This window comes from Mesoplodon bidens, assembly GCF_964165515.1.
Source record: "Mesoplodon bidens genome assembly, chromosome: 4".
Taxonomy (NCBI): domain Eukaryota; kingdom Metazoa; phylum Chordata; class Mammalia; order Artiodactyla; family Ziphiidae; genus Mesoplodon; species Mesoplodon bidens.
Genome location: NC_138160.1, coordinates 114729476 through 114755803, shown reverse-complemented (window position 1 = coordinate 114755803; position 26328 = coordinate 114729476). Strand labels below are relative to the sequence as shown.

Here is a 26328-nt window from a genome sequence, read left to right as displayed (position 1 = left end):
AGATGTATATAAAAAAGAAAGAAACCTAGTCCCATGCATGTTTACCCAGATCCCCATAGGCTGGTAGCTCCTTCCCTGAGGAAGGCTCCCTGAGGAGCTCCTTTCTGCTTCCTCCTCCCTGCACAGCCCTGGACTCCTTTCCCTCAGCCCACCACCATCACCACCTTCCTCTCATGACTCCCGCAGGTCTCTGGCATCTTCATTCCACAGTGATCTCTCTCCTGGCCTTCCCTGTAAACCCTCTCTTGCCTGAGGACATCGCTCCCCAGCAGCCCTCTAGAGGGAGGCTGCTCATCCCCCACTCAACTGATTCAGGAGGCCATCCCCTACTTTATCCTAGGAGCCCCAGCCGCCATGGGCAAAGCCCCTGCCTCTGGGCAGGGCCAACCTTCCACCTTCCCACGCCCTGTTGCATCTCGGAATGGCTCCACCCCACCCTGCTGTCATCCTGGGGGCCTTCAGCATCGCTGTGGACACCCACCAACCCCCAGGCCTCTTCGTCCCTTGACTTCCTCATCTCCAGTGACCCTTGAATCACTTTAGGCCCCTGCTCCCTTGGTGCCCCATACCCGAAAAAATGGCTACAGCCCCCACTGTCTGATTACTCCCTCACTCCGAGGTGCCCACCACCTGGCACTCACCTCCCAGAGAGCTCCAGTCTTCTTTCCTGTCCACCTGCCTTACTTTCATCCCTCCCTGACATAGACTCCATAGCCCAGCACCTCAGACACTCCCTTCCCCACTTCTAGGACACATTATAGGGTCTGCCTCTAGCCCACAAACAAAGGGAGTCACTCTCAAGTGTAAAAGGAGTGGTGCCATGATTCGAGGTGCACTTTAGAGATTCCTTCAGCTGCTGAGGCATTTCTGCTCCAGGGCTCTCAGTAGTGTGGGAAGCCATTGCAGGAACCCATGGAAAGGTGAATGGTGATGGAGAAAAAATGATGGCTGTTGGAGTGAAAAGATGTGAACAAGCCAAGAACCATCTAGGAGGCCAGGCTATAGGACTTTGAGAGAGAGAGCTCAAAGCCGACACTCAAATTTATGACTTGGCAGTTGACTTGACAGGAGGCACCCATCACCAACAGACAAAATACAGGAGGAGGAGCCAGGTCTTGGGATTGGAGGGTGGGGGTAGGAGGAGAGTGAAGACTTCCAGTTTAGACACGTTGAGTTTGAGGACTATGTGAGCTATCCAGGAAGCAGTTAGGTCTGAAGTTCAAAGAAAGTGGCGTGGGCAGGTGAAGACCCCTGACAAGTGCAAAAGGTCACCCAAAGAGAATATAGAGTGAGAAGAGTAGAGAACTCAGGACACGGTCCTGAGAAAACCACACTCATGGGCAAGGCAAAGAAAACGCGCACCTGAGAAGTTATGCCTAAGAGGCTGGAGGGAAACCAGGAGAAAGCGGTGACAGGAGGTTGCTGGCAACCTCAGAGGGGCTAGTTACTGGGGAGAGGAGGGAGGAAGCCCGGACACAAATGACAGGTAAGGAAGAGGGACTGGGAGAACAGACACCCCTTCCAGGAGCCTTGCCGTGAAGAGGAGCAGGAGGATGGGACCATGCTCCCATCCTGGGAGGGGACACACACGGGTATGTGACCACGTGAGAGCAAGACCTGAATGCATGGGGTCTGCAGGAGGGGGAGCTCTTTAACATGCGTCTATTCTCCACTCAGGCCTGGGGCTCCCTTGGGCTCCCTGAGTGTCGGACCTAAGCCCTAGACAGACTGGCCGACCAGGCTGGCCGAGGGGCAACCTCTCAGCAGAACAGGCTGACACACCCTAACTTGTCGAATAGGTCCAAACCAGCCCCTCCCTGGAGAAGCATGGGTACTGACCAGAGCCAGGGCAAACATACCATGTCCAGGATGAATACCTGAGGGCATGTTTGGGGCACCTCTGAGGTTTGTTCTGAAACCTCTGAGTCAAGTAAAGACTGGCCACCCTCTGCCCTCTCAGCAGGAGCAGCACTTCCAGAGCTGCCTGAACAAGTCATGAGACCATACCCATCAAGAGAAGCAGCAGATTTTTCAATCGTTCGGGGAAAGCAGTGAGTGGCCGAAGCCACCAAAAAGCTGGAGACTCCTGGGCACGTAGTCCAAAGGGTCTGGACCATAAGAAAATCAGTCACTTTGCAACATGGGAGAGAGGAAAAGATCAGATGGTCTTGAGTCAGACACACCTTTCGAAGTTCAGCTCCAGCATCTAACTACTGAGTGACCTTGGGCCTCAATTTCTTCATCTGTAAAATGGAGCTAATACCTTTCCTAGAATCGTTTTAAGATTAAATGAGATGACACAGGTTAACATTAACCTGTCACACAAGAGGACTCGGTCACTGCATGAGAGTAGCAGAATTATCATTTCATCAGGGGCCGATGGGCAGACGGGCCCTATCACCTGCACTCCCAGAACCACGGCATCCCATGTCACTCACCCGAATGTTGCGGCTATAGGTGATAAGCTTGAGAATGCGCAGGGACTGTACGCCATCGGCGATGTTGAGGTAGGGGTAGTGCTTGCCCTTGATCTTGCGGAGACTGTAGGGGATGAAGATGATGATGATAATGAACACATCTAGCAGGTTGTAGCCATCCTTCCAGTAGTTGATGGGGCCCACATAGAGCTTCATGCAGAACTCGGAGCTATAGATGGACACAAAGATGAGCTCTGAGACCTACAGGGGTGGTAAGAGTAGGAGGGTCAGACCAAGCTGCAGACCTTCCCCCTGCCTGGGCCACCCAATCGGGTGTGTGTGTTGGCGGGGCGAGGGTGGGAGCGGGTGCTCCTGAGTCAGCCACAAGACAGAGAAACCCAGGCAGAGTCCCTGGCATACGGTGGACACAATGTGCCTGATTCCATTCTCTTTCTGTGTCTTGCCTACCCTGTGGCCCCGAGCTTAGGGCTGGGTTTGACCCAGATAGCTTGGGAATGACTGACTGACCGATGGACAGAATGACTATTGAGGCCCGGTGGGAGGTGCATGTCAGGCAACCCGGATTTCCAAAGAGAAGGTCCTGGGAGCCTTCTGGCCAACCTGAATACCCAGACTTTTGGGAAAGGAGATGAACTACTCACACTTCTACTTTATTTACTCCATTATCACACATACTTAAAATCAGTTAATCTGCTTCCGAAGAACATTCTGCTTTTTTTTCCACTTTTATACTTTATGAAACAATCTTATTCAAATTATTCTCATTCATCTACAACTCCAGTGGCTTTGATTTTACCAAAAGGTACTTTTTTGAGTCATCTAAGTTTTTCCTTATCATCAATGAATTCATTCATTGAGGAAGCTTTGATTAAGCATCTACCACATGCCAAGCAAGCACTGTTTCAGGCACAGGGAAATGAAACAATGAGACAGTCTCGTTTTTTTTTTTTTTTTAAGAAGTTAATTTTTTTTTATTAGGAAACCAAGGTAACAAACCTAAACTTATTGAAAATGAAATCAGTAACTAAGACTCTGCAGGCCCCAACCCCAACCAGCACCAAGGCCTCTGTTTGGCCTAACCCCAGTTTCTCTAGTCCCCAAAAGAACAACCATGTGAAGAACCCGGGGTCAACCTCAGGGCACACACTGCAACTCCCTCTACCCCACCCTCAATGGACACCCCCCCCCCCCGCCAGATCAGCAGGCTGGGTCTAGGCCCAAGGAGGGAATAGTGAGGTTTCCTGGGTGGCAGGGAATCACGCCCCAACCTGGTCAAAATCCCAAGTTAGGAAAGGAAGACAGAAGGGAGACTGGCTTGCCCACCCACTCCCCTCCCGCCAGTCCCCCCAGACAACAGGCTCACACCCCTGATCAGTAACACTGTGATTCTGAGGTGTCAGTAGGGCTCCCAGTGGCTTCACCAGATTACTGCAAAGGGCCCAGGGGAGGGGGCAGGCATTTACCCTGCCACCTGTTCAGTATTAGCCAGTCAAGCTGCTGCCCTCAGCTTGTGCTGTGACCCCTCTCCCCTGCAGACACCCACAGCTAGGGACCAGGCCTCCGGCCAGAGAGAAATGAGTCCAGGAGGCCCTTGCTTCCCCAGCCAGGGAGGAAGGATGGCCTGGGAAGCCTGGGATGGCTACACCAGCTTCTTGGCTTCCAAGAAGCTCTTGGGGTGTAGCATCTGCCCAACGCCGATGGCTACGAGAATGAGGGTCTGCAGGATAGATCACCACAGCATGCCCAGGAAGCTGACAGTCTAGTAGGGGAGACGGAAATGAATGTTTAGACAAATACATACATAACATCAGACAGGAAGGAAAGTGAAACAGCCAAAGGGGAGAGAGGGGCTGGCCAGGGTGGGGAGGGGCAGGCATGGCAGCTACTTTAGAAAAGGTGCTGAGTGGAGGCCTTGCTAAAGCCAGGGATGGAACCATAATAGAACTGGGATACTACTCCCCAATGGTGAGTACAAGGGCCCTAAGGGGAGAAAGGAACAGCAAAGCCAGCGTGGCAGAACAGAAAGGGGTGAGCAGAGCAGGAGATGCAGTTGGAGGGGCGGGCCAGGTAGGGAGGGCCTTGTAGGCCTGGTGAGGGCTGTGAACTTTAACCTCAGCCTTGGAGGAGTTTGAGCAAGGGAGTGATGTGAACTGATTTACATTTTTAAGAGATCTCCATGGAAAAGAGACCGTGGGGGAACTGGCAGGAATAGCAACTGGGAGGCAAGTTAGGGAGGAGGTGCTAGATAGTAGAAGAATCATCGTCCAGGCAAGAGACGAGGTTAGATTGTACTGGAGTGGGGGACAGTGTGGAGCTGAAGAGAAGAGGACAGATTCCGGAAGTATTTTGTGGGCAGTGATGGCAGGACTTGCTGATGGACTCAGGGATGCACAGGGTAGAGAGAAGGCAAGGAAGACTCTAGTGCTTCACACAGAGCAACTGGGTAAACGCCTACCTTTAAATGAGATGAGTTTGGGGTGGGGTGAAGGGGGGCTAGAGAGAGTTTCTATTTCCATTTCTAGAGGGAAATAGAAAAGGTTTTGAGATACACCACCTTTTAAATATGTCAGATGCTGTCACTGGAAATTGTAACTCAAGACACAACTGTCCATTTGGAAAACATTAGGGCAGCTGGTGGTGTTACTTGTCCTGTATACTTATATTTGTGGTCTCCACATGGCAACCATTTACATACACTTTTATGTTCGTTAACTACAATGAAACATTTAATATACACAAAAAGGTATAAAGAATAATATAATGAACAACCATATACTACCACCCAGCTTAAGAAATAAAATATTACCATTACAGGCAGAGCCTCACATTGATCAGATCCCCTTCCCTTCCCACAAAGGTAATCCTATTTTAAATCTGGAGTATGTCTTGCTCGTGTATTCTATACTTTTACCACATATGTATCCCTATAAGTACATAGTGTGGTTTTGCATTTTTTTATACACTACATAAATTGCATATATATTACAGTATTCTTTGGGCGATTTTTTTTTCATTTAAAATTATAAGATTCATCCATGTTGATATATGTAAACCTAGTTTAGTGTTTCACCACTATTTAGCAATTCCACTTATGAAAATACTATAATTTATTTATCCAGTTACCCATTGAGTGATATTTAGCTTCTTTGTAATTTTTTACTACTGCAAAGAGTATAAAAGTACAAAAAGTTTGAGTCAGGTTGAAGGGCCATTTAAAAAGCGGACTTAAGGTCCTTTGCCCCTGGGCCCTCTCCCCAGCCAGATCGTGGGCAAGATGGCTGGGTGTGCAGCATCCTCGAACCCATTAGCAGATCCTCCGTGCCCCTAGGGACCCCAGCCCCTGCCACAGCAGATTCTGAGCACCCCTTGGGCTCCCAGGTGCTGGGCCGCCAGCACCAACTTCTGGAGCACCCAAACGGGAATTCTCCTGTTTGCTAAGATTCTATTGTGCCTGGTGATTCTGATCTGCCTTGATTGCTGATTGAGATGATCTTTGCTGCTATATTCTTTATCATCTATGTGTGTTACCTGCACACTGAGATGTAGGCTATCAACTGGCCTTGGAGTGATTTCTTCCAAACCCACATAGTGGTCATCCTCTACCTGATCACCTCAACCGTTGTCCTTGTTGAGAGAAGAAACCACTCCAAAATCATCACAAGAGTACTGGGTCTAATCGCTGGGTGCCTACATGGCCATGATGCCCACGTTACCTTCCCCTTGCGGCAGCAGACACAACTGCCCCACTAACCCTGCAGATTGCCAGCTGTAGTTGAACTCCCTTCATTTCTCTCTGAAACCTGCAAATAACACCTCCATCGAAATAACCCCCTGCCCTTACAACACTCCCAACCAACTAGTAGCTCCATGTTTTACTGTACACATGTGTAGTTTTTCTCTGTTACATACCTAGGAGTGGAATTACCTGGTTGTAGAATATGAGCATCTTCAGCTTCACTGGATATTGCCAAATTGTTTTCTGAAGCTATTGTACTAACTTACTTTAATATCAATGATGCTCCTTTTTTTTTAATTTCTATTGGAGTATAGTTGTTTCACAATGTTATGTTAGTTTCTGCTGTACAGCAAAGTGAATCAGTTATACGTATACATATATCCCCTCTTTTTTAGATTTCCTTCCCATTTAGGTCACCACAGAACACTGAGTAGAGTTCCCTGTGCTATACAGTAGATTCTCATTAGTTATCTATTTTATACATAGTAGTATATATATATGTCTATCCCAATCTCCCAGTTCATCCAACCCACCCCCCGCCTTGGTATCCATAAGTTTGTTCTCTACATCTGTGTCTCTATTTCTGCTTTGCAAATAAGTTCATTTGTACCATTTTTCTAGATTCCATATGTAAGCGATATTATACAATATTTGTTTTTCTCTTTCTGACTTACTTCTGAACAATGCTTTTTTTGTTTTTTTAACATTCTTACCAAAACTTCCTACTGTTGGACTTCTTAATTTTTGTCAATCTGATGAATATGAAATGGTATCTTATTTTTCATTTTGTCATTTCTCTAATTATTAATGAAGTTGGGTATCGTTTTATATGTTTAAATTGTAAATTGCCTGTTCCTAATCTGTTGCCAAGTTTTCTGCTAGACTGTTTTGTCTTTTTTTGATTTGGAAGACAATATATCATATACTTTGATTCCTAATCCTTTACCTGTTATATGTGTTTCAAATAGCATCTCCTACAGTGACTTATCTTTTCACCTCTTTAATGATCTTTTGATGAATAGAAATTTAAAGTTTTAATGGAATCAAATTAACCAAACTTTTTCTCCATGGCTTATGTATTTCATACCTTAAGATACCTTTCCCTTCTGAGATCATATAAATCTATATTTTCTTCTAAAAATTTTTAAGTTTCACTTTTCAAGTTAGGTCTTTAGCTGTGTATGCTGGAAGGTAGAGATCCAATTGTGTTTTTTCTCTCCACATGTACTGTTTAATGAAGAATTTATCTTCCACCACTCATTTGCAGTGCCATCTGACAGGGGCCACGTTTTCATACAAGCCAGGTCTGTTTCTGAGCACTATATCCTGTTCCATTGGTCTGTCTATCCATGCATCATCACCCTGCTTTAATTACTGGCATTATAGGAAGTCTTATTACCTGGTAAGTCAAGACTTCTCCCCTTTTCACTTTCAAAACCATCTTGGTTTTTTATATTTCATTCTTTTATCTAAATTTTAGCATCAGCTTTTGGCAACCCATAAAAAAAATCTGCCAGACTTCTTATTGGAATTTCATTGATATAATAGCTTAATTAGGGAAAATTGCACCTTGAAGAAACTAAGTCTTTCTATGCATGATCTGATATACCCTTCCATTTCTTTGTCTTCTTTAATGACCTTTATAGATTTTTTTCCTCCTTAAAAATCACACAAGGGCTTCCCTGGTGGCGCAGTGGTTGACAGTCCACCTGCCGATGCAGGGGACGCGGGTTCGTGCCCCGGTCCGGGAAGATCCCACATGCCGCAGAGCGGCTGGGCCCGTGAGCCATGGCCGCTGAGCCTGCCCGTCTGGAGCCTGTGCTCCGCAACGGGAGAGGCCACAACAGTGAGAGGCCCGCGTACCGCAAAAAAATATATATATATAGTGGTAAATGCAATTTCTCTTTTTAATCCCTAACATGATTCAGGGCTTGACTGACAACTTATCATGATTGTCTCATCAAGAAAGTTATTTTATAATTATTTTCTACGATCTAACTTTTTTTTTTTTTTTTTTTTTTTTTGTGGTACGCGGGCCTCTCACTGTTGTGGCCTCTCCTGTTGCGGAGCACAGGCTCCGGACGCGCAGGCTCAGCGGTCATGGCTCACGGGCCCAGCAGCTCCGTGGCATGTGGGATCTTCCCAGACCGGGGCACGAACTCGCGTCCCCTGCATCGGCAGGCGGACTCTCAACCACTGCGCCACCAGGGAAGCCCTACGATCTAACTTTTGGCTTTGTTGATCCCTTTGTGTTGAATCTTTGTTTTCCATTTCATTAATTTTTTCTCTTACCTATTTCCTTTTTTCTACTTTCCTTTTTTTTTTCCTTTACTTTTCTTTCCTTTTTCTCCCTTTGGATTTTATTCTGCTGCTCTTTTCCAACAGGTCAGCTCAATAATTTTTAAAATTGAGATATAATTCATGTACCATAAAATTCATCATTTTTTTTTTTTTTTTTTTTTTTTTGCGGTACGCGGGCCTCTCACTGTTGTGGCCTCTCTCGTTGCGGAGCACAGGCTCCGGATGCGCAAGCTCAGCGGCCATGGCTCACGGGCCCAGCCGCTCCGCGGCATGTGGGATCTTCCCGGACCGAGGCATGAACCCGTGTCCCCTGAATCGGCAGGCGGACTCTCAACCACTGCGCCACCAGGGAAGCCCAAAATTCATCATTTTAAAGTGTAGAATTCAGTAGGGAGGGGGTTCATTTTGAGTATTTATTATCTTTTGGTTTTGATTGTGGTAAAATATACATACCATGAAATTGATCATTTTAAAGCATTTTTAGGTGTATAATTAATTCAGTAGTATTAAGTACATTCACATTATTACACAATTATCCCCACTATCCACTCCAAGAATGATTTCACTATCCTAAACAAAAACTCTGTATCTAATAAACAATAATTCCCATTCTCCTCTCTAGCCATCTCATAGTAAACTCTATTCTACTTTCTGTATGAATTTGACTATTCTAGGTACTTCATATAAGTGCAACCATATAATTTTTGCCCTTTGTGTGTCTGGTTTATATATCACTCAGCATGGTGCTTTCAAGCTTCACCCCCATTGTAGCATGTATCACAATTTCATTCCTTTTTAGGGCTGAATAATATCCTATTTTATGAATATACCAAATCTTCTTTATCCATTCACTGGTTGATGGATACGTGGGTTGCTCCCACCTTTTGGCTATTGAGAATAATGCTGCTATGAACATTGGTGTGCAACTATCTGTATGAGTCCCTGTTTTCGATTTTGGGGGGTATACACCTGGAAGTGGAATTGCTGGATCATATGGTAATTCTATGATTAACTTTTTGAGGAAATACCAAAATATTTTCTATAGTGGCTGCATGATTTCACATTCCAATCAGCAATGCACAAGGGTTCTAATTTCTCCACATCCTCATCAACACCTGTTATTTTCCTTTTTCTTTTTTTTTTTTTGCAGTACGTGGGCATCTCACTGTTGTGGCCTCTCCTGTTGCAGAGCACAGGCTCCGGACGCGCAGGCTCAGCGGCCATGGCTCACGGGCCCAGCCGCTCCGCAACATGTGGGATCTTCCCAGACCGGGGGCACGAACCCGCATCCCCTGCATCGGCAGGCGGACTCTCGACCACTGCACCACCAGGGAAGCCCTATTTTCCATTTTATAGGGGGAGGGGTTTTGTTTGTTTTTATACTAGCTGTCCTAATGGGTGTGAAGTTGTATCTCATTGTGGTTTTGATTTGCATTTTGCATTCTGATGACTAGTGATGTTGAACATCTTTTCATGCGCTTACTGGTCATTTGTATATCTGCTTTGGAGAAATGTCTATTCAAGTCCTTTGCCTGGTTTTTTTTTTTTAATTAATTAATTTATTTATTTATTTTTGGCTGCGTTGGGTCTTCGTTTCTGTGCGAGGGCTTTCTCTAGTTGCGGCAAGTGGGGGCCGCTCTTCATCGCGGTGCACAGGCCTCTCACTATCGCGGCCTCTCTTGTTGCGGAGCACAGGTTCCAGATGTGCAGGCTCAATAGTTGTGGCTCACAGGCTCCAGACGCGCAGGCTCAGTAGTTGTGGCGCACGGGCTTAGTTGCTCTGCAGCATGTGGGATCTTCCCAGACCAGGGCTTGAACCCGTGTCCCCTGCATTGGCAGGCGGATTCTCAACCACTGCGCCACCAGGGAAGCCCTTTGCCTGTTTTTTTTTTTTTTTTTTTTTTTTTTTGCGGTATGTGGGCCTCTCATTGTTGTGGTCTCTCCCGTTGCGAAGCACAGGCTCCGGACGCGCAGGCTCAGCAGCCATGGCTCACGGGCCCAGCCGCTCCGCGGCATGTGGGATCTTCCCGGACCGGGGCACGAACCCGTGTCCCCTGCATCGGCAGGCGGACTCTCAACCACTGCGCCACCAGGGAAGCCCCCTTTGCCTGTTTTTGAATTGGCTTTTTCTTGTTGTTGCTGTTGAGTTGTGGAAATTCTTTATATGTTCTAGATATTAATCCCTTACCAGATATATAATTTGCAAATATTTTCTCCTATTCTGTGGGTCATATGTTCACTCTCTTGATTGTATCCTTAGATTCACAAATGTTTTTAATTTTGATGAAGTCCAATTTATCTATTTTTTCTTTTGTTTCCTGTGCTTTTAATGTCATATCTAAGAATCCATTGCCAAATCCAAGGTCATAAAGATTTACCCCTATGTTTTCTTCTAAGAGTTTCTTCTAGCTTATATATTTTGGATTTTGATCCATTTTCAGTTAATTTTTGTGTGGGTGTGGCTGCGTTGGGTCTTCGTTGCTGCACGTGGGCTTTCTCTAGTTGTGGCAAACGGGGGCTACTCTTCATTGCAGTGTGAGGGCTTCTCATTGCAGTGGCTTCTCTTGTTGTGGAGCATGGGCTCCAGGCCCGTAGGCTTCAGTAGATGTGGCAGGTGGGCTCAGTAGTTGTGGCTTGTGGGCTCTAGAGAGCAGGCTCTGTAGTTGTGGTGCACGGGCTTACTTGCTCCACGGCATGTGGGATCTTCCTGGACCAGGGATTGAACCTGTGTCCCCTGCATTGGCAGGCAGATTCTTAACCACTGCACCACCAGGGAAGTCCCAAGTTAATTTTTATATATGGTGTGAGGCAGGGGTCTAACTTTACTCTTTTGCATGTGGATATCAAGTTGTCCTACCACCATTTGATGAAAAGATTATTTTTCTCCCCCTGAAAAGTCTTGGCACCCTTGTCAAAAGTCAATTGGCCATAGATATTTGGATTTATTTCTAGAATCTCAATTCTATTCCATAGGTCTATGTCTGTCCTTATGTGAGTACCACACTCTTTTCATTATTGTAGCTTTGTAGTAAGTTTTGAAGTCAGAAAGTGCAAGTCCTCCAACTTTGTTCTTCATTTTCAATGTTGTCTTGGCTATTCACATTCATATGAATTTAAGGATGTGCTTTTCAATTTCTTTTTTGTAAAGGCTGTTGAAATTTTGATAGGGATTGAATTGAATTTGTAGATCACTTTGGATAGTCCTCTTAACAAGTTTTGTAATCCATGAATATAGGATGTCTTTCCATTTATTTAGGTCTTATTTAATTTCTTTCAGCAAAGTTGTATAATTTTCAGTATACACATCTCTCATCTCCTTGGCTAAATTTATTTCTAGGTATTTTATTATTTTGAATGCTATTATAAATGGAATTTTCTTAATTTCCTTTTCAGATTGTTCATATTAGTGTATAGAAATACAACTAATTTTTGTTGTTAATCTTGTATCCTGCAACTGTGCTGAATTCATTTAATAGCTCTAATAGTTGAGTTTGTATATGTGTGTATTCTTTAGGATTTTCTATATATAAGATCAAGTCATCTACAAATAAAGATAATTTCGGTTCTTCCTTTCCAATTTGGATAAATTTTAGCTCTTCTTGTTGCCTAAATGCTCTGGCTAGAACTTCCAGTACAATGTTGAATAATGGTGAAAGCAGGCCTCTGTCTTATTCTTTACCTTAGGGGAAAGATTTTCAGTCTTTCACCACTGGGTATGATGTTAGTTGTGGATTTCTTCATAATTACCCATTATCAAGTGAAGAAATTTCCCTTCTATTTCTAGTTAAAATTGTTTGGTTGTTTGGTTTTTTAATAATGAAAAGGTATTGGATTTTGCCAAATGCTTTTTCAGCATCTACTGAGATAATTAAATCAATTGTTTCCTTCATTCTATTGATGTATTACATTCGTTGATTTTTTCTATGTTGAACCACCCTTGCATTCCTGGGATAAATTCCACTTGGTCATGGTGTATAATCTTTTTAAGCATGCTGCTGGGTTCAGACATAAGTATCTCAAGTATTATTGCACCTATATTCATAAGGGACGTTGGTCTCTAGTTTTCTTGTGATGTCTTTGGCTTTGGTCTCAGGGTAATGCTGGCCTCACGGAATGAATTCAGAAATATTCCCTCCTTTTCTATTTTTGGAAGAGTTTGAGAAGGATTGGCATTCAATCTTTTTTAACTGCAGGGTAAAATTAACTAGTGAAGACATCTGGTCCTGTCCATTGTTTTGTTGGGAGGTTTTTTGATTAGTGATTCTATCTCTTTATTTATAGGTCTGTTTCAGTATGTCTGTTTTCAATTTCTTCTTGAGTCAGTTTGGTAGTTGGTATTTTTCCAGGATTTTGTCCATTTCATCTAGGTTATCTAATTTGTTGGTATACAAAGTGTTCATAGTATTCTGTTATAAAACTTTTCTTTTCTATAAGGTCATTTGTAATGTCCCAACTTTCATTTCTGTTATTAGTAATTTAAGTCTTCTTTTTCTTAGTCAATCTAGCTAAAGGATTGTGAATTTTGTTGATCTTTTCAAAGAACTGAATTTTTATTTTATTGACTTTTCTCTATTATTTCTCTATTTTGTTTCTCACTCTAATCTTTTTCATTTCCTTTCTTCTGCTAGTTTTGGGTATAGTTTGTTCCTCTTTTTCTAGTTCCTTAAGGTGTAAAATTAGGTTATTAATTTGAGATCTTTCTTCTTTTCTAATGCAGGCACTTACAGGTATAAATATCACTCTGAGCACTGCTTCTGTTGCAACCTATAAGTTTCATTATGTTGTATTTTCATGTTCATTTGTTTTAAAGTATTTTCTAAATTCCTTTGTGATTTCTTCTTTGACCTACTGGTTATTTAAGAATATGTTGTTTGATTTCCATATATTTGGAAATTTTCCAGTTTTCCTGCTATTGCTGATTTTTAGTTTTACTCCATAGTTGTCAGAAAAAATACTCTGTATGATTTCAATATTTTTTAATTTACTGAGACTTGTTTTGTTGCCTAACATATGGTCTATCCTGTAGAATGCTCCATAGGTACTTGAGAAAAACTATTATATCTTATTGATGAACTGACCCTATTGTCAATACATAATGTCCTTCTTTGTCTCTTGTAACATTTTACTTTAATGTCTATTTTGTCTGATATGAGTATACCCAACCCAGCTCTCTTTTGGCTTCTATTTGCATGGAGTACCTTCTTGCATTTTTTACTTTCAACCTATTTGTATCTGGATCTCAAGTGAATCTCTTGTAGACAGCATATATTTGGATTTTTTTAAGAATCAATTCTGTCTTAATTGGACAGTTTAATTCATTTACATTTAAAGTAATTACTGATAAGGAAGAAACTACTTCTGCCATTTTGCTATTTGTTTAATATATGTCACATCTTTTTTGTTCCTCAGTTCCTCCATTATTGCTTTCTTTGGTGTTTTGGGGTTTTTTTTGGTAGTGTACCATTTTGATTCTTTTCTCATTTCTTTTTCTGCATTTTTAAGTCATTTTCTTGATGGTTATTCTTGAGATTACAATCAACCTCTTAAATGTACAACAATCCATTTTTAACTAATACAACCTTAGCTTCAATAGTATATTAACAATTCTGTTCCTACACAGCTCCATCCCCCTCTTCATGTTTCTGTTGTCACAAAATACATCTGAATACACTGAGTGCCCATTAACTATATAATTATTGTTTTATGCATTCATATTTTAAACCATACAAAGAAAGGAGTTACGAACCTAAAATACAATACTGGCTTTTATATTCACCTACGTAGTTACATTTATCAGTGTTCTTTATTTTGTCATAGGGCTTAAGTTACTATCTAGTTTCATTTCCACCTAAAGGACTATCTTTAGCATTTCTTGTAGCACAGTTCTACCAGAAGCAAACTCCCTCAGCTTTTGTTTATCTGGAAATATCTTAATTTCTTCATCATTTTTTGAAGGATAGTTTTGCTAGATACAGAATTCTTGGTTGACAATATTTTTCTTTCAGTACTTTAAACATGTCATTTCACTGCCACTGTCCTCATTGTTTCTGAGAAGTCAGCTGTTAATCTTATGGAGGATTCCTTGTATGTAACAAGTTGCTTCTCTCTTGCTGCTTTCAGGATTCTGTCTTTGACATTTGACAGCTTGATTATAATGTGTCTCAGTGTGGATCTCTTTGTTTCTCCTTCTTGGAATTCACCGAGCTTCTTGGATGTATATATTCTTTATCAAATTTGCAAGGTTTTGGGCCATTATTTCATCAAATATCCGCTCTTCCTCTTTCTCTCTCTCCTCTCCTTCTGGAATGCATGTGTATGTTGATATGCTTGATGGCGCCCCTCAAGTTTCTTAGACTCTGTTCATTTTCATCATTCTTTTTTCTTTCTGCTCCTCAGGCTGAATAAGTCCAAGTGATTTGTCTTCAAGTTCACTGATTATTTCACTGATTATTTCTTCTGGCTGCTCAAATCTGCTCTTGAACCCTCTAGTGAATTTTTAAATTATTATATTTTCAGCTCCAGAATTTGTTTCATTCCTTTTTATAATTTCTATTTACTGACATATTCTATTTCCTGAAACACTGTTCTCCTGGTTACCTTTAGCTCTTTGCCTGTGGTTTCCTTTAGGTCTCTGAGCATATTTTACATAGTTGACTTTAAGTTTCTGTCTAGTAATTCCAATGTCTGTGGTTCCTCAGGGACAGTTTCTGTTCATTTCTCCTGTGTAAAAGCCATCCTTTCTTGTTGCTTTGCATGCTTCATAATATTTTTTTTAGAACTGGACATTTTAAATTGTACAATGTGGTAACTCTGGAAATCAAATTCTTCGCTCTCCTCAGGGTTTGTTTTTGTTGCTTTTTGTGGGTAGTAGCTGTTTGTTTAGTGACTTGTCTAAACAATTTTTGTAAAGACTGTATTCTTTGTAATGCATGGTCTCTGAAGTCTCTTCCTCTGTAGTTTCTGGTCAGCTAGTAAACAGGGATTTTCTTAAATGCCTCAGGCAAAAAGAGGGAAGGGAGGGAAGGAGAAAGAAGAAAGACAGAAAGAAAGTAAGGAAGGAAAGAAGGAAGGAAGAGAAAAGGAGAGAGGAAGTGAGGGAGAAGGAAAACTCTCCTAGTCTTTGCAGATGGGCTGTGTTGAGGAACTCCTTCAATGCTGAGCCAGGCCACTTATAACTGTATGTTAGCATTCACTTTGGGCTTGTGCTGAGCCTAAAGATCAGTCACAGTGAAAGCTTGGGATGTTCTCAGTTATTTTCTAAGCATGTGTCTTGCCCTGTGACTGTATGGCATACATGGGAGTTTTTCAATGTCTTGTTTTTCCAAAGAATCTCTCTCCCTGGATTTTCCTCTCAGGCTTTCAGCATATCTATTGTTTGCCTCGAGTGTTATTTTCTTGCTCCAGGTGGCAGTGGGTCATTCATTTGCCTTTCAGTGGTTTTGAGAAATGCCCTCTGCATAGCCACCTTTCTGTCCTGAGAAAGTTCCAGATTATCCAAAACAAAGAGAATAGCTTTGGATCAGTCCTTCAGGCAGCCCTCAGATAGGTCAAAACAGACAAACAATTCTTTAAGAACAAAATCGGCTCTGTTGTTTCTGGACCCAGGGACTAGGGTCCCACATGGGGAACACAGGCTGCCATCTTCAGAATCATCACCATGCTGAGGAGGGGTGTGGGCCAAAGACAAGTAAAAATGCTACAAAGTTTTCCTACCTCTTTTAAGTTGCCCCTTTCTTGATTCAGTGTTCACTCAGTTACTATAAACCTTTGGCTATTTTCCAGAGTTCTGACAGTTTTGCCCCCTTTTTAGGTGTTTTTGTGGACAGATGGCCTCTTGGAACTACCTACTCTGCATTTTCACTGACATCACTCCTCTCCATTTTTCTTTTTTTCCTCTCCATTTTTGAAGGAAAGTTTTTTCTAGGTATTGAATTCTTGTTTGACAGTCCTTCTTTCAGCACTTTGAATATGACATCCCTTGCCTTCTGGCCCCCGTGGTTTCGGATGAGAAATCAGCTATTCATTTTATTGATGATCCTTTTTATGTAATGAATCACTTCTCTATTGATGGTCTCAAATTCTCCTTTTGTCTTTGTCTTTCAACAAATTGTTTATAGTATGTCTAGGTGGATCTCTGAGTTTATCCTACTAGGAGTTTGTTGATCTTCTTGCATGTGCAGATTAATGTTTTTCATAAAACTTGGGGAGTTTTTGGCCATTATTTCTTCACATATTCTTTCTACCCTTTCGCTCCTCTCCTTCTGTGACACCTATTGCATGCATGTTTGTATGTTTGATGGTGTCATGGGTCTCTGCTCATTTTTATTTATTCATTTTACTTTCTGTTCCTCACACTGGAAATCTCAGTTGACCTATCTTTCTGTTCTTTCTTTCTTCCACTAGCTTAAATCTGCTGTTGAAGTCCTCTCGTGAATTCTTCATTTCAATTATTGTACTTTTCAACTACAGGATTTCTGTTTGGCTCTTTTTAATAATTTCTCTTTACTCATATTCTCTATTTGGTGAGACACTGCTCTCGTGCTTTCCTTTAGTTCTTTAGATTTGGGGTTGTTGTTTGTTTGTTTGTTTGTTTGTTTTGAAATCCTAAGTCCAACAGATGGGCTTCCTTACAACATTTGTAAAATAGTGTTATTAATACACACCTTCCAGGGTGGCTGTTGAGATCATTGAAAAAAACATGTATGAAAGCCCCTGGCTAACTATAAAACTGAGAAGTTATTAAGACTCTTAGGGATCCCGATCAAGGTACCAGGAAAGTACTGAGAAGTTCCTGATCTGTCACCTCTAACTAATCTTAAGATTCTTTGCAAGCAGCGAATGAAGGCTAAGGCAGACTTGTAAACTGCTGAGGCATTAAATACATGCCTTGGCAAAGGCTGGGAGACTTATTTGTTCCAGGCATTTAAGGAATACTCTGTTCAATCATTAGCAGACCATTAAGCTAACTGAGCAGAGACTTTGGTGGCCACACATGACAAAGAATATACACTTTATCGAAATAGTTCAGGAAAGTCACTTAAAAAAAGGAATGGCAACAACAATAAAACCCTAGGGAGGGGGGAGTATCTGGTTTCCAGAGTTTCCAATCTTATATGATTTAAAGTGTCCAATTTTCAACCCCCCCAAAAAAGAAATCATGAGTCATGCAGAGAAACAAGAATGTATGGTCTTCACACAAGAAAAAAAGCTATCAATAGAAACTTTTTTTGACTTGCAGAATTTCCCAGTCTGGATCGTGTTGACTGCACACTCATGTTCCTCTGTCCTCTACTTCCTGAAAATAGGCAGCTGGATGAAAACCCTTGATCAGATTCAGGTTTGATCTTTTTGACAAGATTATAGGTTCTGGGACTTCCCTGGTGGCACAGTGGTTAAGAATCTGCCTGCCAATGCAGGGGACATGGGTTTGAGCCCTGGTCTGGGAAGATCCCACATGCTGCAGAGTAACTAAGCCCATGCGCCACAACTACTGAGCCTGCACTCTAGAGCCCACAGGCCACACTACTGAGCCCATGTGCTGCAACAATTGAAGGCTGCATGAGTAGAGCCTGTGCTCCGCAACAAGAGAAGCCACCGCAAAGAGAAGCCCATGCACCACAACGAAGAGTAGCCTCTGCTCGCCGCAACTAGAGAAAGCCCATGTGCACCAATGAAGACCCAACACAGCCAAAAATAAAATAAATTTTAAAAAAAAGATTATAGGTTCTGTTCTTTCATAGGAGGCATATAATGTCTGATTGTCTCTTTTTATGAGGGAAGCAGTCACTAATGGTCAAAATGCCTAAGTCCTATAATTCATTGGGGGTTGAAAAATTGTGATATTCTATCATTTCTTTTTCATTTATTGGCTAGGATATTTCTATAAAGACATGTTTCCCCTTACCTACTATGTGGTTACTCATTAATACAGTTCATATAAGAAAGGTCAGTAATACTTGATTTTTTTCCCTTAAGTTAACAGTTTTTGAGATAGAGTATTAGGTCCTTCTCACATCCAAAAGTGACCTGTTAGCTTTTTTAGTATAATTATAAGCTTACAGATTATTTGATGAATTTCAAAATCCACTGTTGTTATTATCCTTATTGAACTCAAAGTGTCCCATCTTTGGCCAGTAGGAGCCTCTTCGAGTTGTCCCCTGAGCCCTTTTGACATGACCCCGGTAATCTTTGATAGCTTCCTTGCTATGTGTACAATAAGATATTCCTAGCTCATCTGGTATATTTTCTACCCTAGACCTGCAATCAGCCATTTCTCTAAGAATTCCTTGTTTCTTTTAGTGAGAAATGGTATTTCAACATCATATTATGGGACTTCCATGGTGGTGCGGTGGTTGAGAATCCGCCTGCCAATGCAGGGGACACAGGTTCAATCCCTGGTCCAGAAAGATCCCACATGTCACGGAGCACCTAAGCCCATGTGCCACTACTGAGCCCATGCTCCGCAACTACTGAAGCCCACGTGCCTAGAGCCCATGCTCTGCAGTAAGAGAAACCACTGCAATGAGAAGCCCGTGTACCTCAAAGAAGAATAGCCCCTGCTCGACACAACTACAGAAAGCCCGCATGCAGCAATGAAGACGCAACGCAGCCAAAAATTAATCAATTAATTAATTAATTTAAAAAACAATCAATCACATTATGGGCACTAAGGATGCATAATTGTTAAGTTGGTCATTGTTCTAGGTTTTTCAATGGATAAAGTTAAAATACTTTAGTAGTTTATATTGATGCTTCCAATTTAAATGCAGAACTACAGGGCTTTCACTTAACTTTGTCTATATTACATCCATATCTCCTTTCTTCCATGAGTAACCTGGTTCTCAAGAACACAGAGGATAACAGAATTAAACTGTCCCATAACTACCCATCTGCTTTATCCTTGTGTTACACACACAACAGTCTCAGAATAATACTACTAATAGCATCACCACAAAGCTGATTTCCGAAAATGGTTAAAAATTTTTTTTGCATTGACTCTCCCCATTCTTACCCATTTTTAATCAATACTATATCTTCACTGTCAGAGGATATATTCATTAGGTGCTACATTATCTCCTTGTTCACCCATAATTATGATTAGTTCTATAAATAATATTTTTAATGTCCATTGCCAGTCCTAATGTTGATACTTCTTTAGTCATTTTGGTTGGCTGAAACTTATTCTTTACTAGATTCGTAAGGAAGGGCTCATGGGAACAATATTAGCAAAGCTTTTTAACGTTGATGACAGTTTGTCTATGTCCTTTATACCTGAAAGTCAGTTTTGCTGGATCTAGAATTCTTGGTTCACATTTTCTTTCCTGAAGTATCTTAAATGTTTTACTCCGTTTTCTTTTGGCATAAAGCATTACTATAGCAAAGTTTGATAATAATTAATTTTCTTTTCCTTATAAGCCACTTTGCCTAGATGCTCACAATTTCCCCCACACCTCTTTCCTTTAAAGTCCAATAATTTTATTAGAATATGTTCTGGTGTTTGTTGTATAAGTCCATATTCTCAATATGCAACTTTCAAAATATAGTTTCAATTCTTTTATTTCAGGTAACTTTTCTTAGATTTTAGATTTTTTTTTTTTTTTTTTTTTTTTGGCTATGTTGGTCTTAGTTGCAGCATGCGGGCTTCTCTCTAGTTGTAGCATGCAGGCTCCAGGGCGCATGGGTTCTGTAGTTTGTGGCATGCAGGCTCTCCCGTTGAGGTGCACAAGCTCAGTAGTTGTGGTGCGCAGGCTTAGTTGTGCTGTGGCATGTGGGATCTTAGTTCCCTGACCAGGGATCAAACCCACGTCCCCTGCATTGGAAGGTGGATTCTTTACCACTGGACCACCAGGGAAGTCCCTAGATTTTAGTATTTATTCTGTTCCTTTACTTTGTTTCTGTTTCTGTTTCAAATTCAGGGACTGCTATTACCCTTAAGTTGGATCATTTTTCCCCAATCTTCAATTTTCATCATTTTCTCTTGAATCCTTCTCTCTTCATTTCTTACTGATTTTTAAGAATTTCCCCCACTTAATCTTATATTTCTCTTAAGCTATTATCTGCTATATCTAATTGTTCTTAGTCTAATTCAGTCTTCATTTTTGAAGTGAGTTTCTTTTATTTCTAATTCTTTCCTGAGTTTTGTCACCTCACTCTTTTCTTTCCTATCTAACATCATTTTCTTAAACATTTACCTACTTCTGAAATAATATGGTACAGTTTTTATCTGTTTTGTGAACATGTCTTTGTGGTGGGCTTTCATTATCTACAATGATATTATTTTCCACTTTACTCTCTTTTTTCTTATAATAATTTTGTATGGGATTTTACCTCAATCTTTTCCTATTGCATTTTATGTGAAATTAATTTTCTTGGACTTTGAGAAAATGTGATTCTAACTTCAAATATTCCCTCTTGATTTAAAATATGGTAGCTTGATTTTTAAGGTTTCCTGGTGCTGTTCCCCTCTTCCAATTTTATCTGAACCTCTCTTCCTTCATCTTTGGATCTCTAACCTGTTCAATTTTCATCCCACTCCCAATACTTCTCCTAAGTGTGGAGCACTGTCCTTGAAAGGAGCTGTGGAGAGTCAGTTTTAAAAGTTTATAGGGTCTGGACTGTTCTAGCCCCTTCATAAATTTTGGGAACCTCTTGTGCTATCCCAGTATTTGATTAGGTAACACCTTTCCTAATTTCAACTGCTGTTCTCACATCAGCCCATCATACCTTCCAATGAATACTTACTGACTTCCCTCTGCTTCCTCTCCTACAGATGCTAATATTATGCAGTGTGGCTCTTGGTAAGGATCTCTTGTTAACTAGTTTTGATACAGATCCTGTCCATGGGTTTTTGGTTTTGCTATCTAGTTGCTCTGTGTTTTTAAGAGGGGATCCAGGGAGATTAAACCACCATGTCACTGCTACGACTGCTGCCACCATCTTCCCAGATATTAGAGTATATTTTAATAGTCCTTAGAATCTTTCTACAGAAAAAATTTTTGAACAAAATGCCTTAAAAATCTTTAACATTTTCAGAAATAAAGCAGGTAAAACAGAAGAAAATTGACCCATTTTGTCTGCTTACCTCAAAAAGCCTGAACAAGTTGTATCTTGTTTTATAATCAGTCCACAAGACCATAAAAAAGGCATTCGTTGACACGGTGCTAATCATAATTATCTTAAAGAGACGACTCATTATAACTCTCTTCACAAATGCCTGACACTGAGTATCTTTCCTCCTGTCAAAAATTTGAATAAGAGGTATGATTATCTTATAGCTCTGTTGTAAGGTAATGCACAATGCACACTTTTTTTAGGGACTAGGGTCTGCTTTCCCCCTTCTGTGAATATAAATCTACATATACTTTAAAATTGCAATGCAATGCTGACTAAATGACCACTGAAATATGTATGACGATTACTGGGTGGGTCTGTCCCCACTCAGTTACTCAGTTCCTCCTCTCTAGACCTGTGAAAAAGAATGGTTACCACTCCGCCTCAAGCAAAACAAAGCACCATCTTCATTTACTCGTTCAACAAATTTTTATTAACTACTGTTCAACTCACTCATTTATTCATTCAACAAGTTTTTATTGAATGACTACTACATGCCAGGCAATACAGTAGGCACTTGGGATACAGGTAAGCAAAACTAAATATTGTCAGTCTAGTAGGGAAAACTGCTAATCAAATAATCAGCCATACAAGTGCTTACAAATCAATTATAAAAAACTGACCACCCTAAGAAAAAATGGGCAAACACACAGTCAACTCATTAAATACAATGGCATGAAGTTCCCTCCAAAATGTTCAGTAGCACTACTAATTGGGGAGGTACAAATTAAGTAAAACCAGTAATTTTGCTTATAAAATTAGCAAAGGCTTAAATGTGATAACATTTAGTGCTGGCAAGAGTGTAGTGCAACGGAGCAGTCTCATAAACTGCCAGGGGAATGTAAATTGACCAACTTTTCTGAAAAGCCTTAGTTCTGTTTGTATCCTCAGACCCAAGGAATCTACCCCAAGAGAATACAATCTGAAATACAAACAGTGACTTTAGCCAAACATGTTTATCCCAGCAATATTTGCTGTGAGAATTTGGAAACAATTTAAAAGTCTAACCAAAAAAAGACAGGTTAAGTAAATCATGGCATATCCATTTCATGGAATATTATACAGATGCTACAACATGTCTATGCATTTTTCATGATTTAGAAAAATGTTTATGAGCCACTGGATAGCAAAACAGAAACAAAGCAAGATAAAAATTCTCTACTCAAAATTATCTCAACTGTGCAAAATAGGTAGAAAAAAATTCGGCATGAAGTATGCCAAAATGTTGATAGTGTCTGCCTATGGATAGTGAGGTTATAGGTAATTCTTTTTCCTGTTTATTTATATTTATCTGTGCTTTCCAATTTTTCTCAGAGAGTATGTATTACTTTTTCCCCATTATATGTAACAAATGAACCCAGTCTCACACAGTAAAAAATATAGATTTATATACTTTTATAACCTATTAAAAACAAGATATATAATTTTCATTATCTGATTTGAAATCAGGTCTATTACCCAAAAAAAGGCTTCAAATTATCTAACACAGTAGCGAATAAAAAAGGACAAAATGGAGTCAAACTAGTCATTCAGTCTACAGGTCAAATAAGAGTGTGACTGAATGTTTGATTAACAGCCAATTGTGATATGAAAGCTGAGGAAACAACTGTTTGGCTGAGACTTCACCAGCCTCACCAGTTGGAGAAATCAGATTATCCAGGATGAGCTCCTCAGTCTGGGAAGTGGATGAGTGCCTGTGGGAAGAGGCTACGAGACCCAACACTGCCAGTTGCACACTTCTTAACAAGCAAGAGAAATAAAGAGTATTTACTGAAATTTCCATAACGTCTCAGAGAACAGCAGCGACACATTCTCTAACAGTGAGCTAGAAATGACTCTTGTGTGGTTCTGCTGATAAAAGTGTTGAGACATTTTCCAAATTTTCAATTTTTATTCCTTGCTTTTACCATCCAACAGAAAATCTCTGCTTAGGAATCTCCTCAGCATCTAGATTCCAAGAGGCCTCAGAGGAGTGTCCACAGAGGGCATTGCTGCTTTATGAAGTCACTCTTGGACATTCCGGTATGTTACTAGCCGGTATGTTACTAGCCGGTAGGCCCCCTGGAGGGGAGAGCTCCCCATTGGTCTACCCACAGATGCTCTCTTCCCAAGGAGACTGAGCACCTCTGTTCAGCAAAAGAGTCACGAGCACCCTGCAATTGTGATGCTCCGGGCTAAAGCTGAGAGACAGGCCAGACAAAAGCCCCTCCTTCAGGAAGTGCCCCCAACTGACAGACAGAGGCCCTTAATAATGTGTTAGAATAGGTTAAGGGTCATAGAAGAAGGGAAAGCAAAATTCTCTGGGCTTCTAAGTGCAAGAGCACACAGCCAGGGCACAGCACTGGAGACACCTGGAAGGACTAGGAAAGATTTTGATGGCTTTGGGGCTAGAACCCAAGAAACAGGAGGAGCAGAAGTTATCCATGCCCAGCACTGGCTAATTGGGGACACAGAATGTGCACATATGAACCACCTAAAGAGAGTGTAAGGGACGAGCCTTGGGGTAGAGATGTTTTAGGTACAAGAGCAATAGGGACTTTTGCTCTGTTCAATTCTTGGAATTAATATATTCTCTCGTTCTCCTTCTCCTAGCCCCTTTGGCTTCCAAGGCAAATCAAGACAGAGGCTTCTGGGTAGCTCTGTGTTGAATTAAATGTTTAGTTGGCCAAATTGGTCAAATTCCTGGAACCTTAATTCCTTGGGCCATAATAAAAGAAGGTGACCATGTCACCACCTCCACTGCCCCAGGCGTTCTGAAACAAGTGTACACAACCATCTCACATAGAAAAATACTCTTGTAGGCAAGCGGTATACTGAACCGGGAAATAACATCTTACCAATCTCTCCACTTAAAATCATCAACAGCAAAGCTTTAAGAAATACTTTGATTAACGTCCCCAGGCTTCAAACCTTGGCCTCACTGTCTTATTCTATATTCTCTCCCTCAGGGATCAAGCTCCTCCTACTGCCTCCTTTGGTCATATGCCCCCTGATGCCTTCTGGGCTCCTGCCCACACCCTGACAGTGGCCTCCTGGAGCAGCTGCTAAGAGAGAGCCTGAATCAGTTCTCCAACTCTGTTTCCACCCGCCCCAATTCATCAGTGTGCCTAATCCCGCCGGGCCATGTAGGAGGCCCTCGATAAACCTGTGCTTTGTGAATGTACCTCAAGGATTCTTACGCTCACTCAAGTAGCTGAGCCTAGTGGGTTTCTATTTCCAGGAATCCCAAGGATACACTACTATGCTTCCGCTCCTTAAGCTCCAAAGCATACTTCTGGGGAGAAACGAAGAAGAGATTAAGAATGTAAAAAATTCTTTCACGATGCTTGGAGGGGTGAGGAAAGATGGCTAGCTGGAAGCAGTCAAGAAGAGACCAGCTGGGGCTTCCCTGGTGGCACAGTGGTTGAGAGTCCGCCTGCCGATGCAGGGGATATGGGTTCGTGCCCCGGTCGGGAAGATCCCACATGCCGCGGAGCAGCTGGGCCCGTGAGCCATGACCGCTGAGCCTGTGCGTCCGGAGCCTGTGCTCCGCAACGGGAGAGGCCACAACAGTGAGAGGCCCGCGTACCGCAAAAAAAAAAGAAGAAACCAGCTGTTCTTGGTGTACAATATCAGCACAGCCAACCACAGCTGAATGTGTTTTCTATCTATCTATCTATCTATTTATTTATTTATGGCTGCGTTGGGTCTTCATTGATGCAGGTGGGCTTTCTCTAGTTGTAGCGAGCGGGGGCTACTCTTCGTTGCAATGCGGCTTCTCACTGCGGTGGCTTCTCTTGTTGTGGAGCACGGGCTCTAGGTGTGTGGGCTTCAGTAGTTGTGGCACAGGGCTCAGTAGTTGTAGCTCATGGGCTCAGTAGTTGTGGCTCGCAAGCTCTAGAGCACAGGCTCAGTAGTTGTGGTGCACGGGCTTAGCTGCTCTGCAGCATGTGGGATCTTCCCAGACCAGGGCTCGAACCCGTGTGCCCTGCATTGGCAGGCAGATTCTTAACCACTGCGCCACCAGGGAAGCCCCTGAATGTGTTTTCTGAAGTCACTGATGAAGAAATCTAGTCTGGGACTGGAACTCCAGCTGATGAGTGGACTCAGAGGTAACCAGCTTCTCCAGGCCTACTGATATCACCCGTATCTTCTCGTGGATAGGTGGGCGGGACAGGCACCCTGGATGAGAAGCTAAAGGGCCACCTCTTCTGCCCTTTTAGCAGCAACTCACACTCCCCCTGACTTGGGCAGCACCACCTTAGCTGCCGCACACAGTCAGTAGGCATGGCAGCTTGGTGGTGACTCAAGTCTTCTGACAAAGAGTCATTCCTAGTTACATGTAACTAGAATTGAAACACAAAGTTCACATATTATATCCAAACCCTATTACACCTCTTGCTGTTTTGCAGAAATTTTACAAAACTGAAAGTTACAGAGTTCAACTAGTATATTTCTAAACTCTGGATTAGAACGTATACAGACTGCTCCACATTAACACTAGTAGTCCAATACCTCGGCACACTGCCGAAGGCCAGGTGTGTGTCCATATGCAACATACATGCTGCTGCTTTTGGTCTCAAGCAAAAACATAAAGAATCATGCTTATTCTGTTTATCTAAAGACTTCCTAAATTCTATCAACGTCAGAGAGTAACCACAATTTTCAGGGCTTTCACTAACTTCATTTTAGAAAAGGACACTGTCAAACGACACAAAGGACACTGCCCTGATTTATTATCTATGGAGGTCATGCAAAGGGTCA

The 26328-nt window shown here is 41.8% G+C and overlaps 1 protein-coding gene and 1 pseudogene across 2 annotated transcripts in view; one reads left to right on the top strand and one right to left on the bottom strand.

The window, feature by feature from the left end:
* The window catches only part of CATSPER3 (cation channel sperm associated 3), a gene marked incomplete at its 5' end in the record, with an annotated part of 34946 nt that extends 11489 nt beyond the window's left edge, over positions 1-23457 (bottom strand). Inside the window, 3 exons of the mRNA XM_081232940.1 lie at positions 2439-2678; positions 21557-21710; positions 23357-23457. Coding sequence (XP_081089066.1) covers positions 2439-2678; positions 21557-21710; positions 23357-23457 — 495 coding nt within the window. The remainder of the gene's footprint in view (positions 1-2438; positions 2679-21556; positions 21711-23356) is intronic.
* LOC308615644 (proteolipid protein 2-like) lies at positions 4314-6579 on the top strand (annotated as a pseudogene). Its single transcript has 2 exons — positions 4314-4403; positions 5767-6579. The product of its transcript is annotated as a proteolipid protein 2-like (transcript).
* Positions 23458-26328: the final 2871 nt, after the last annotated feature.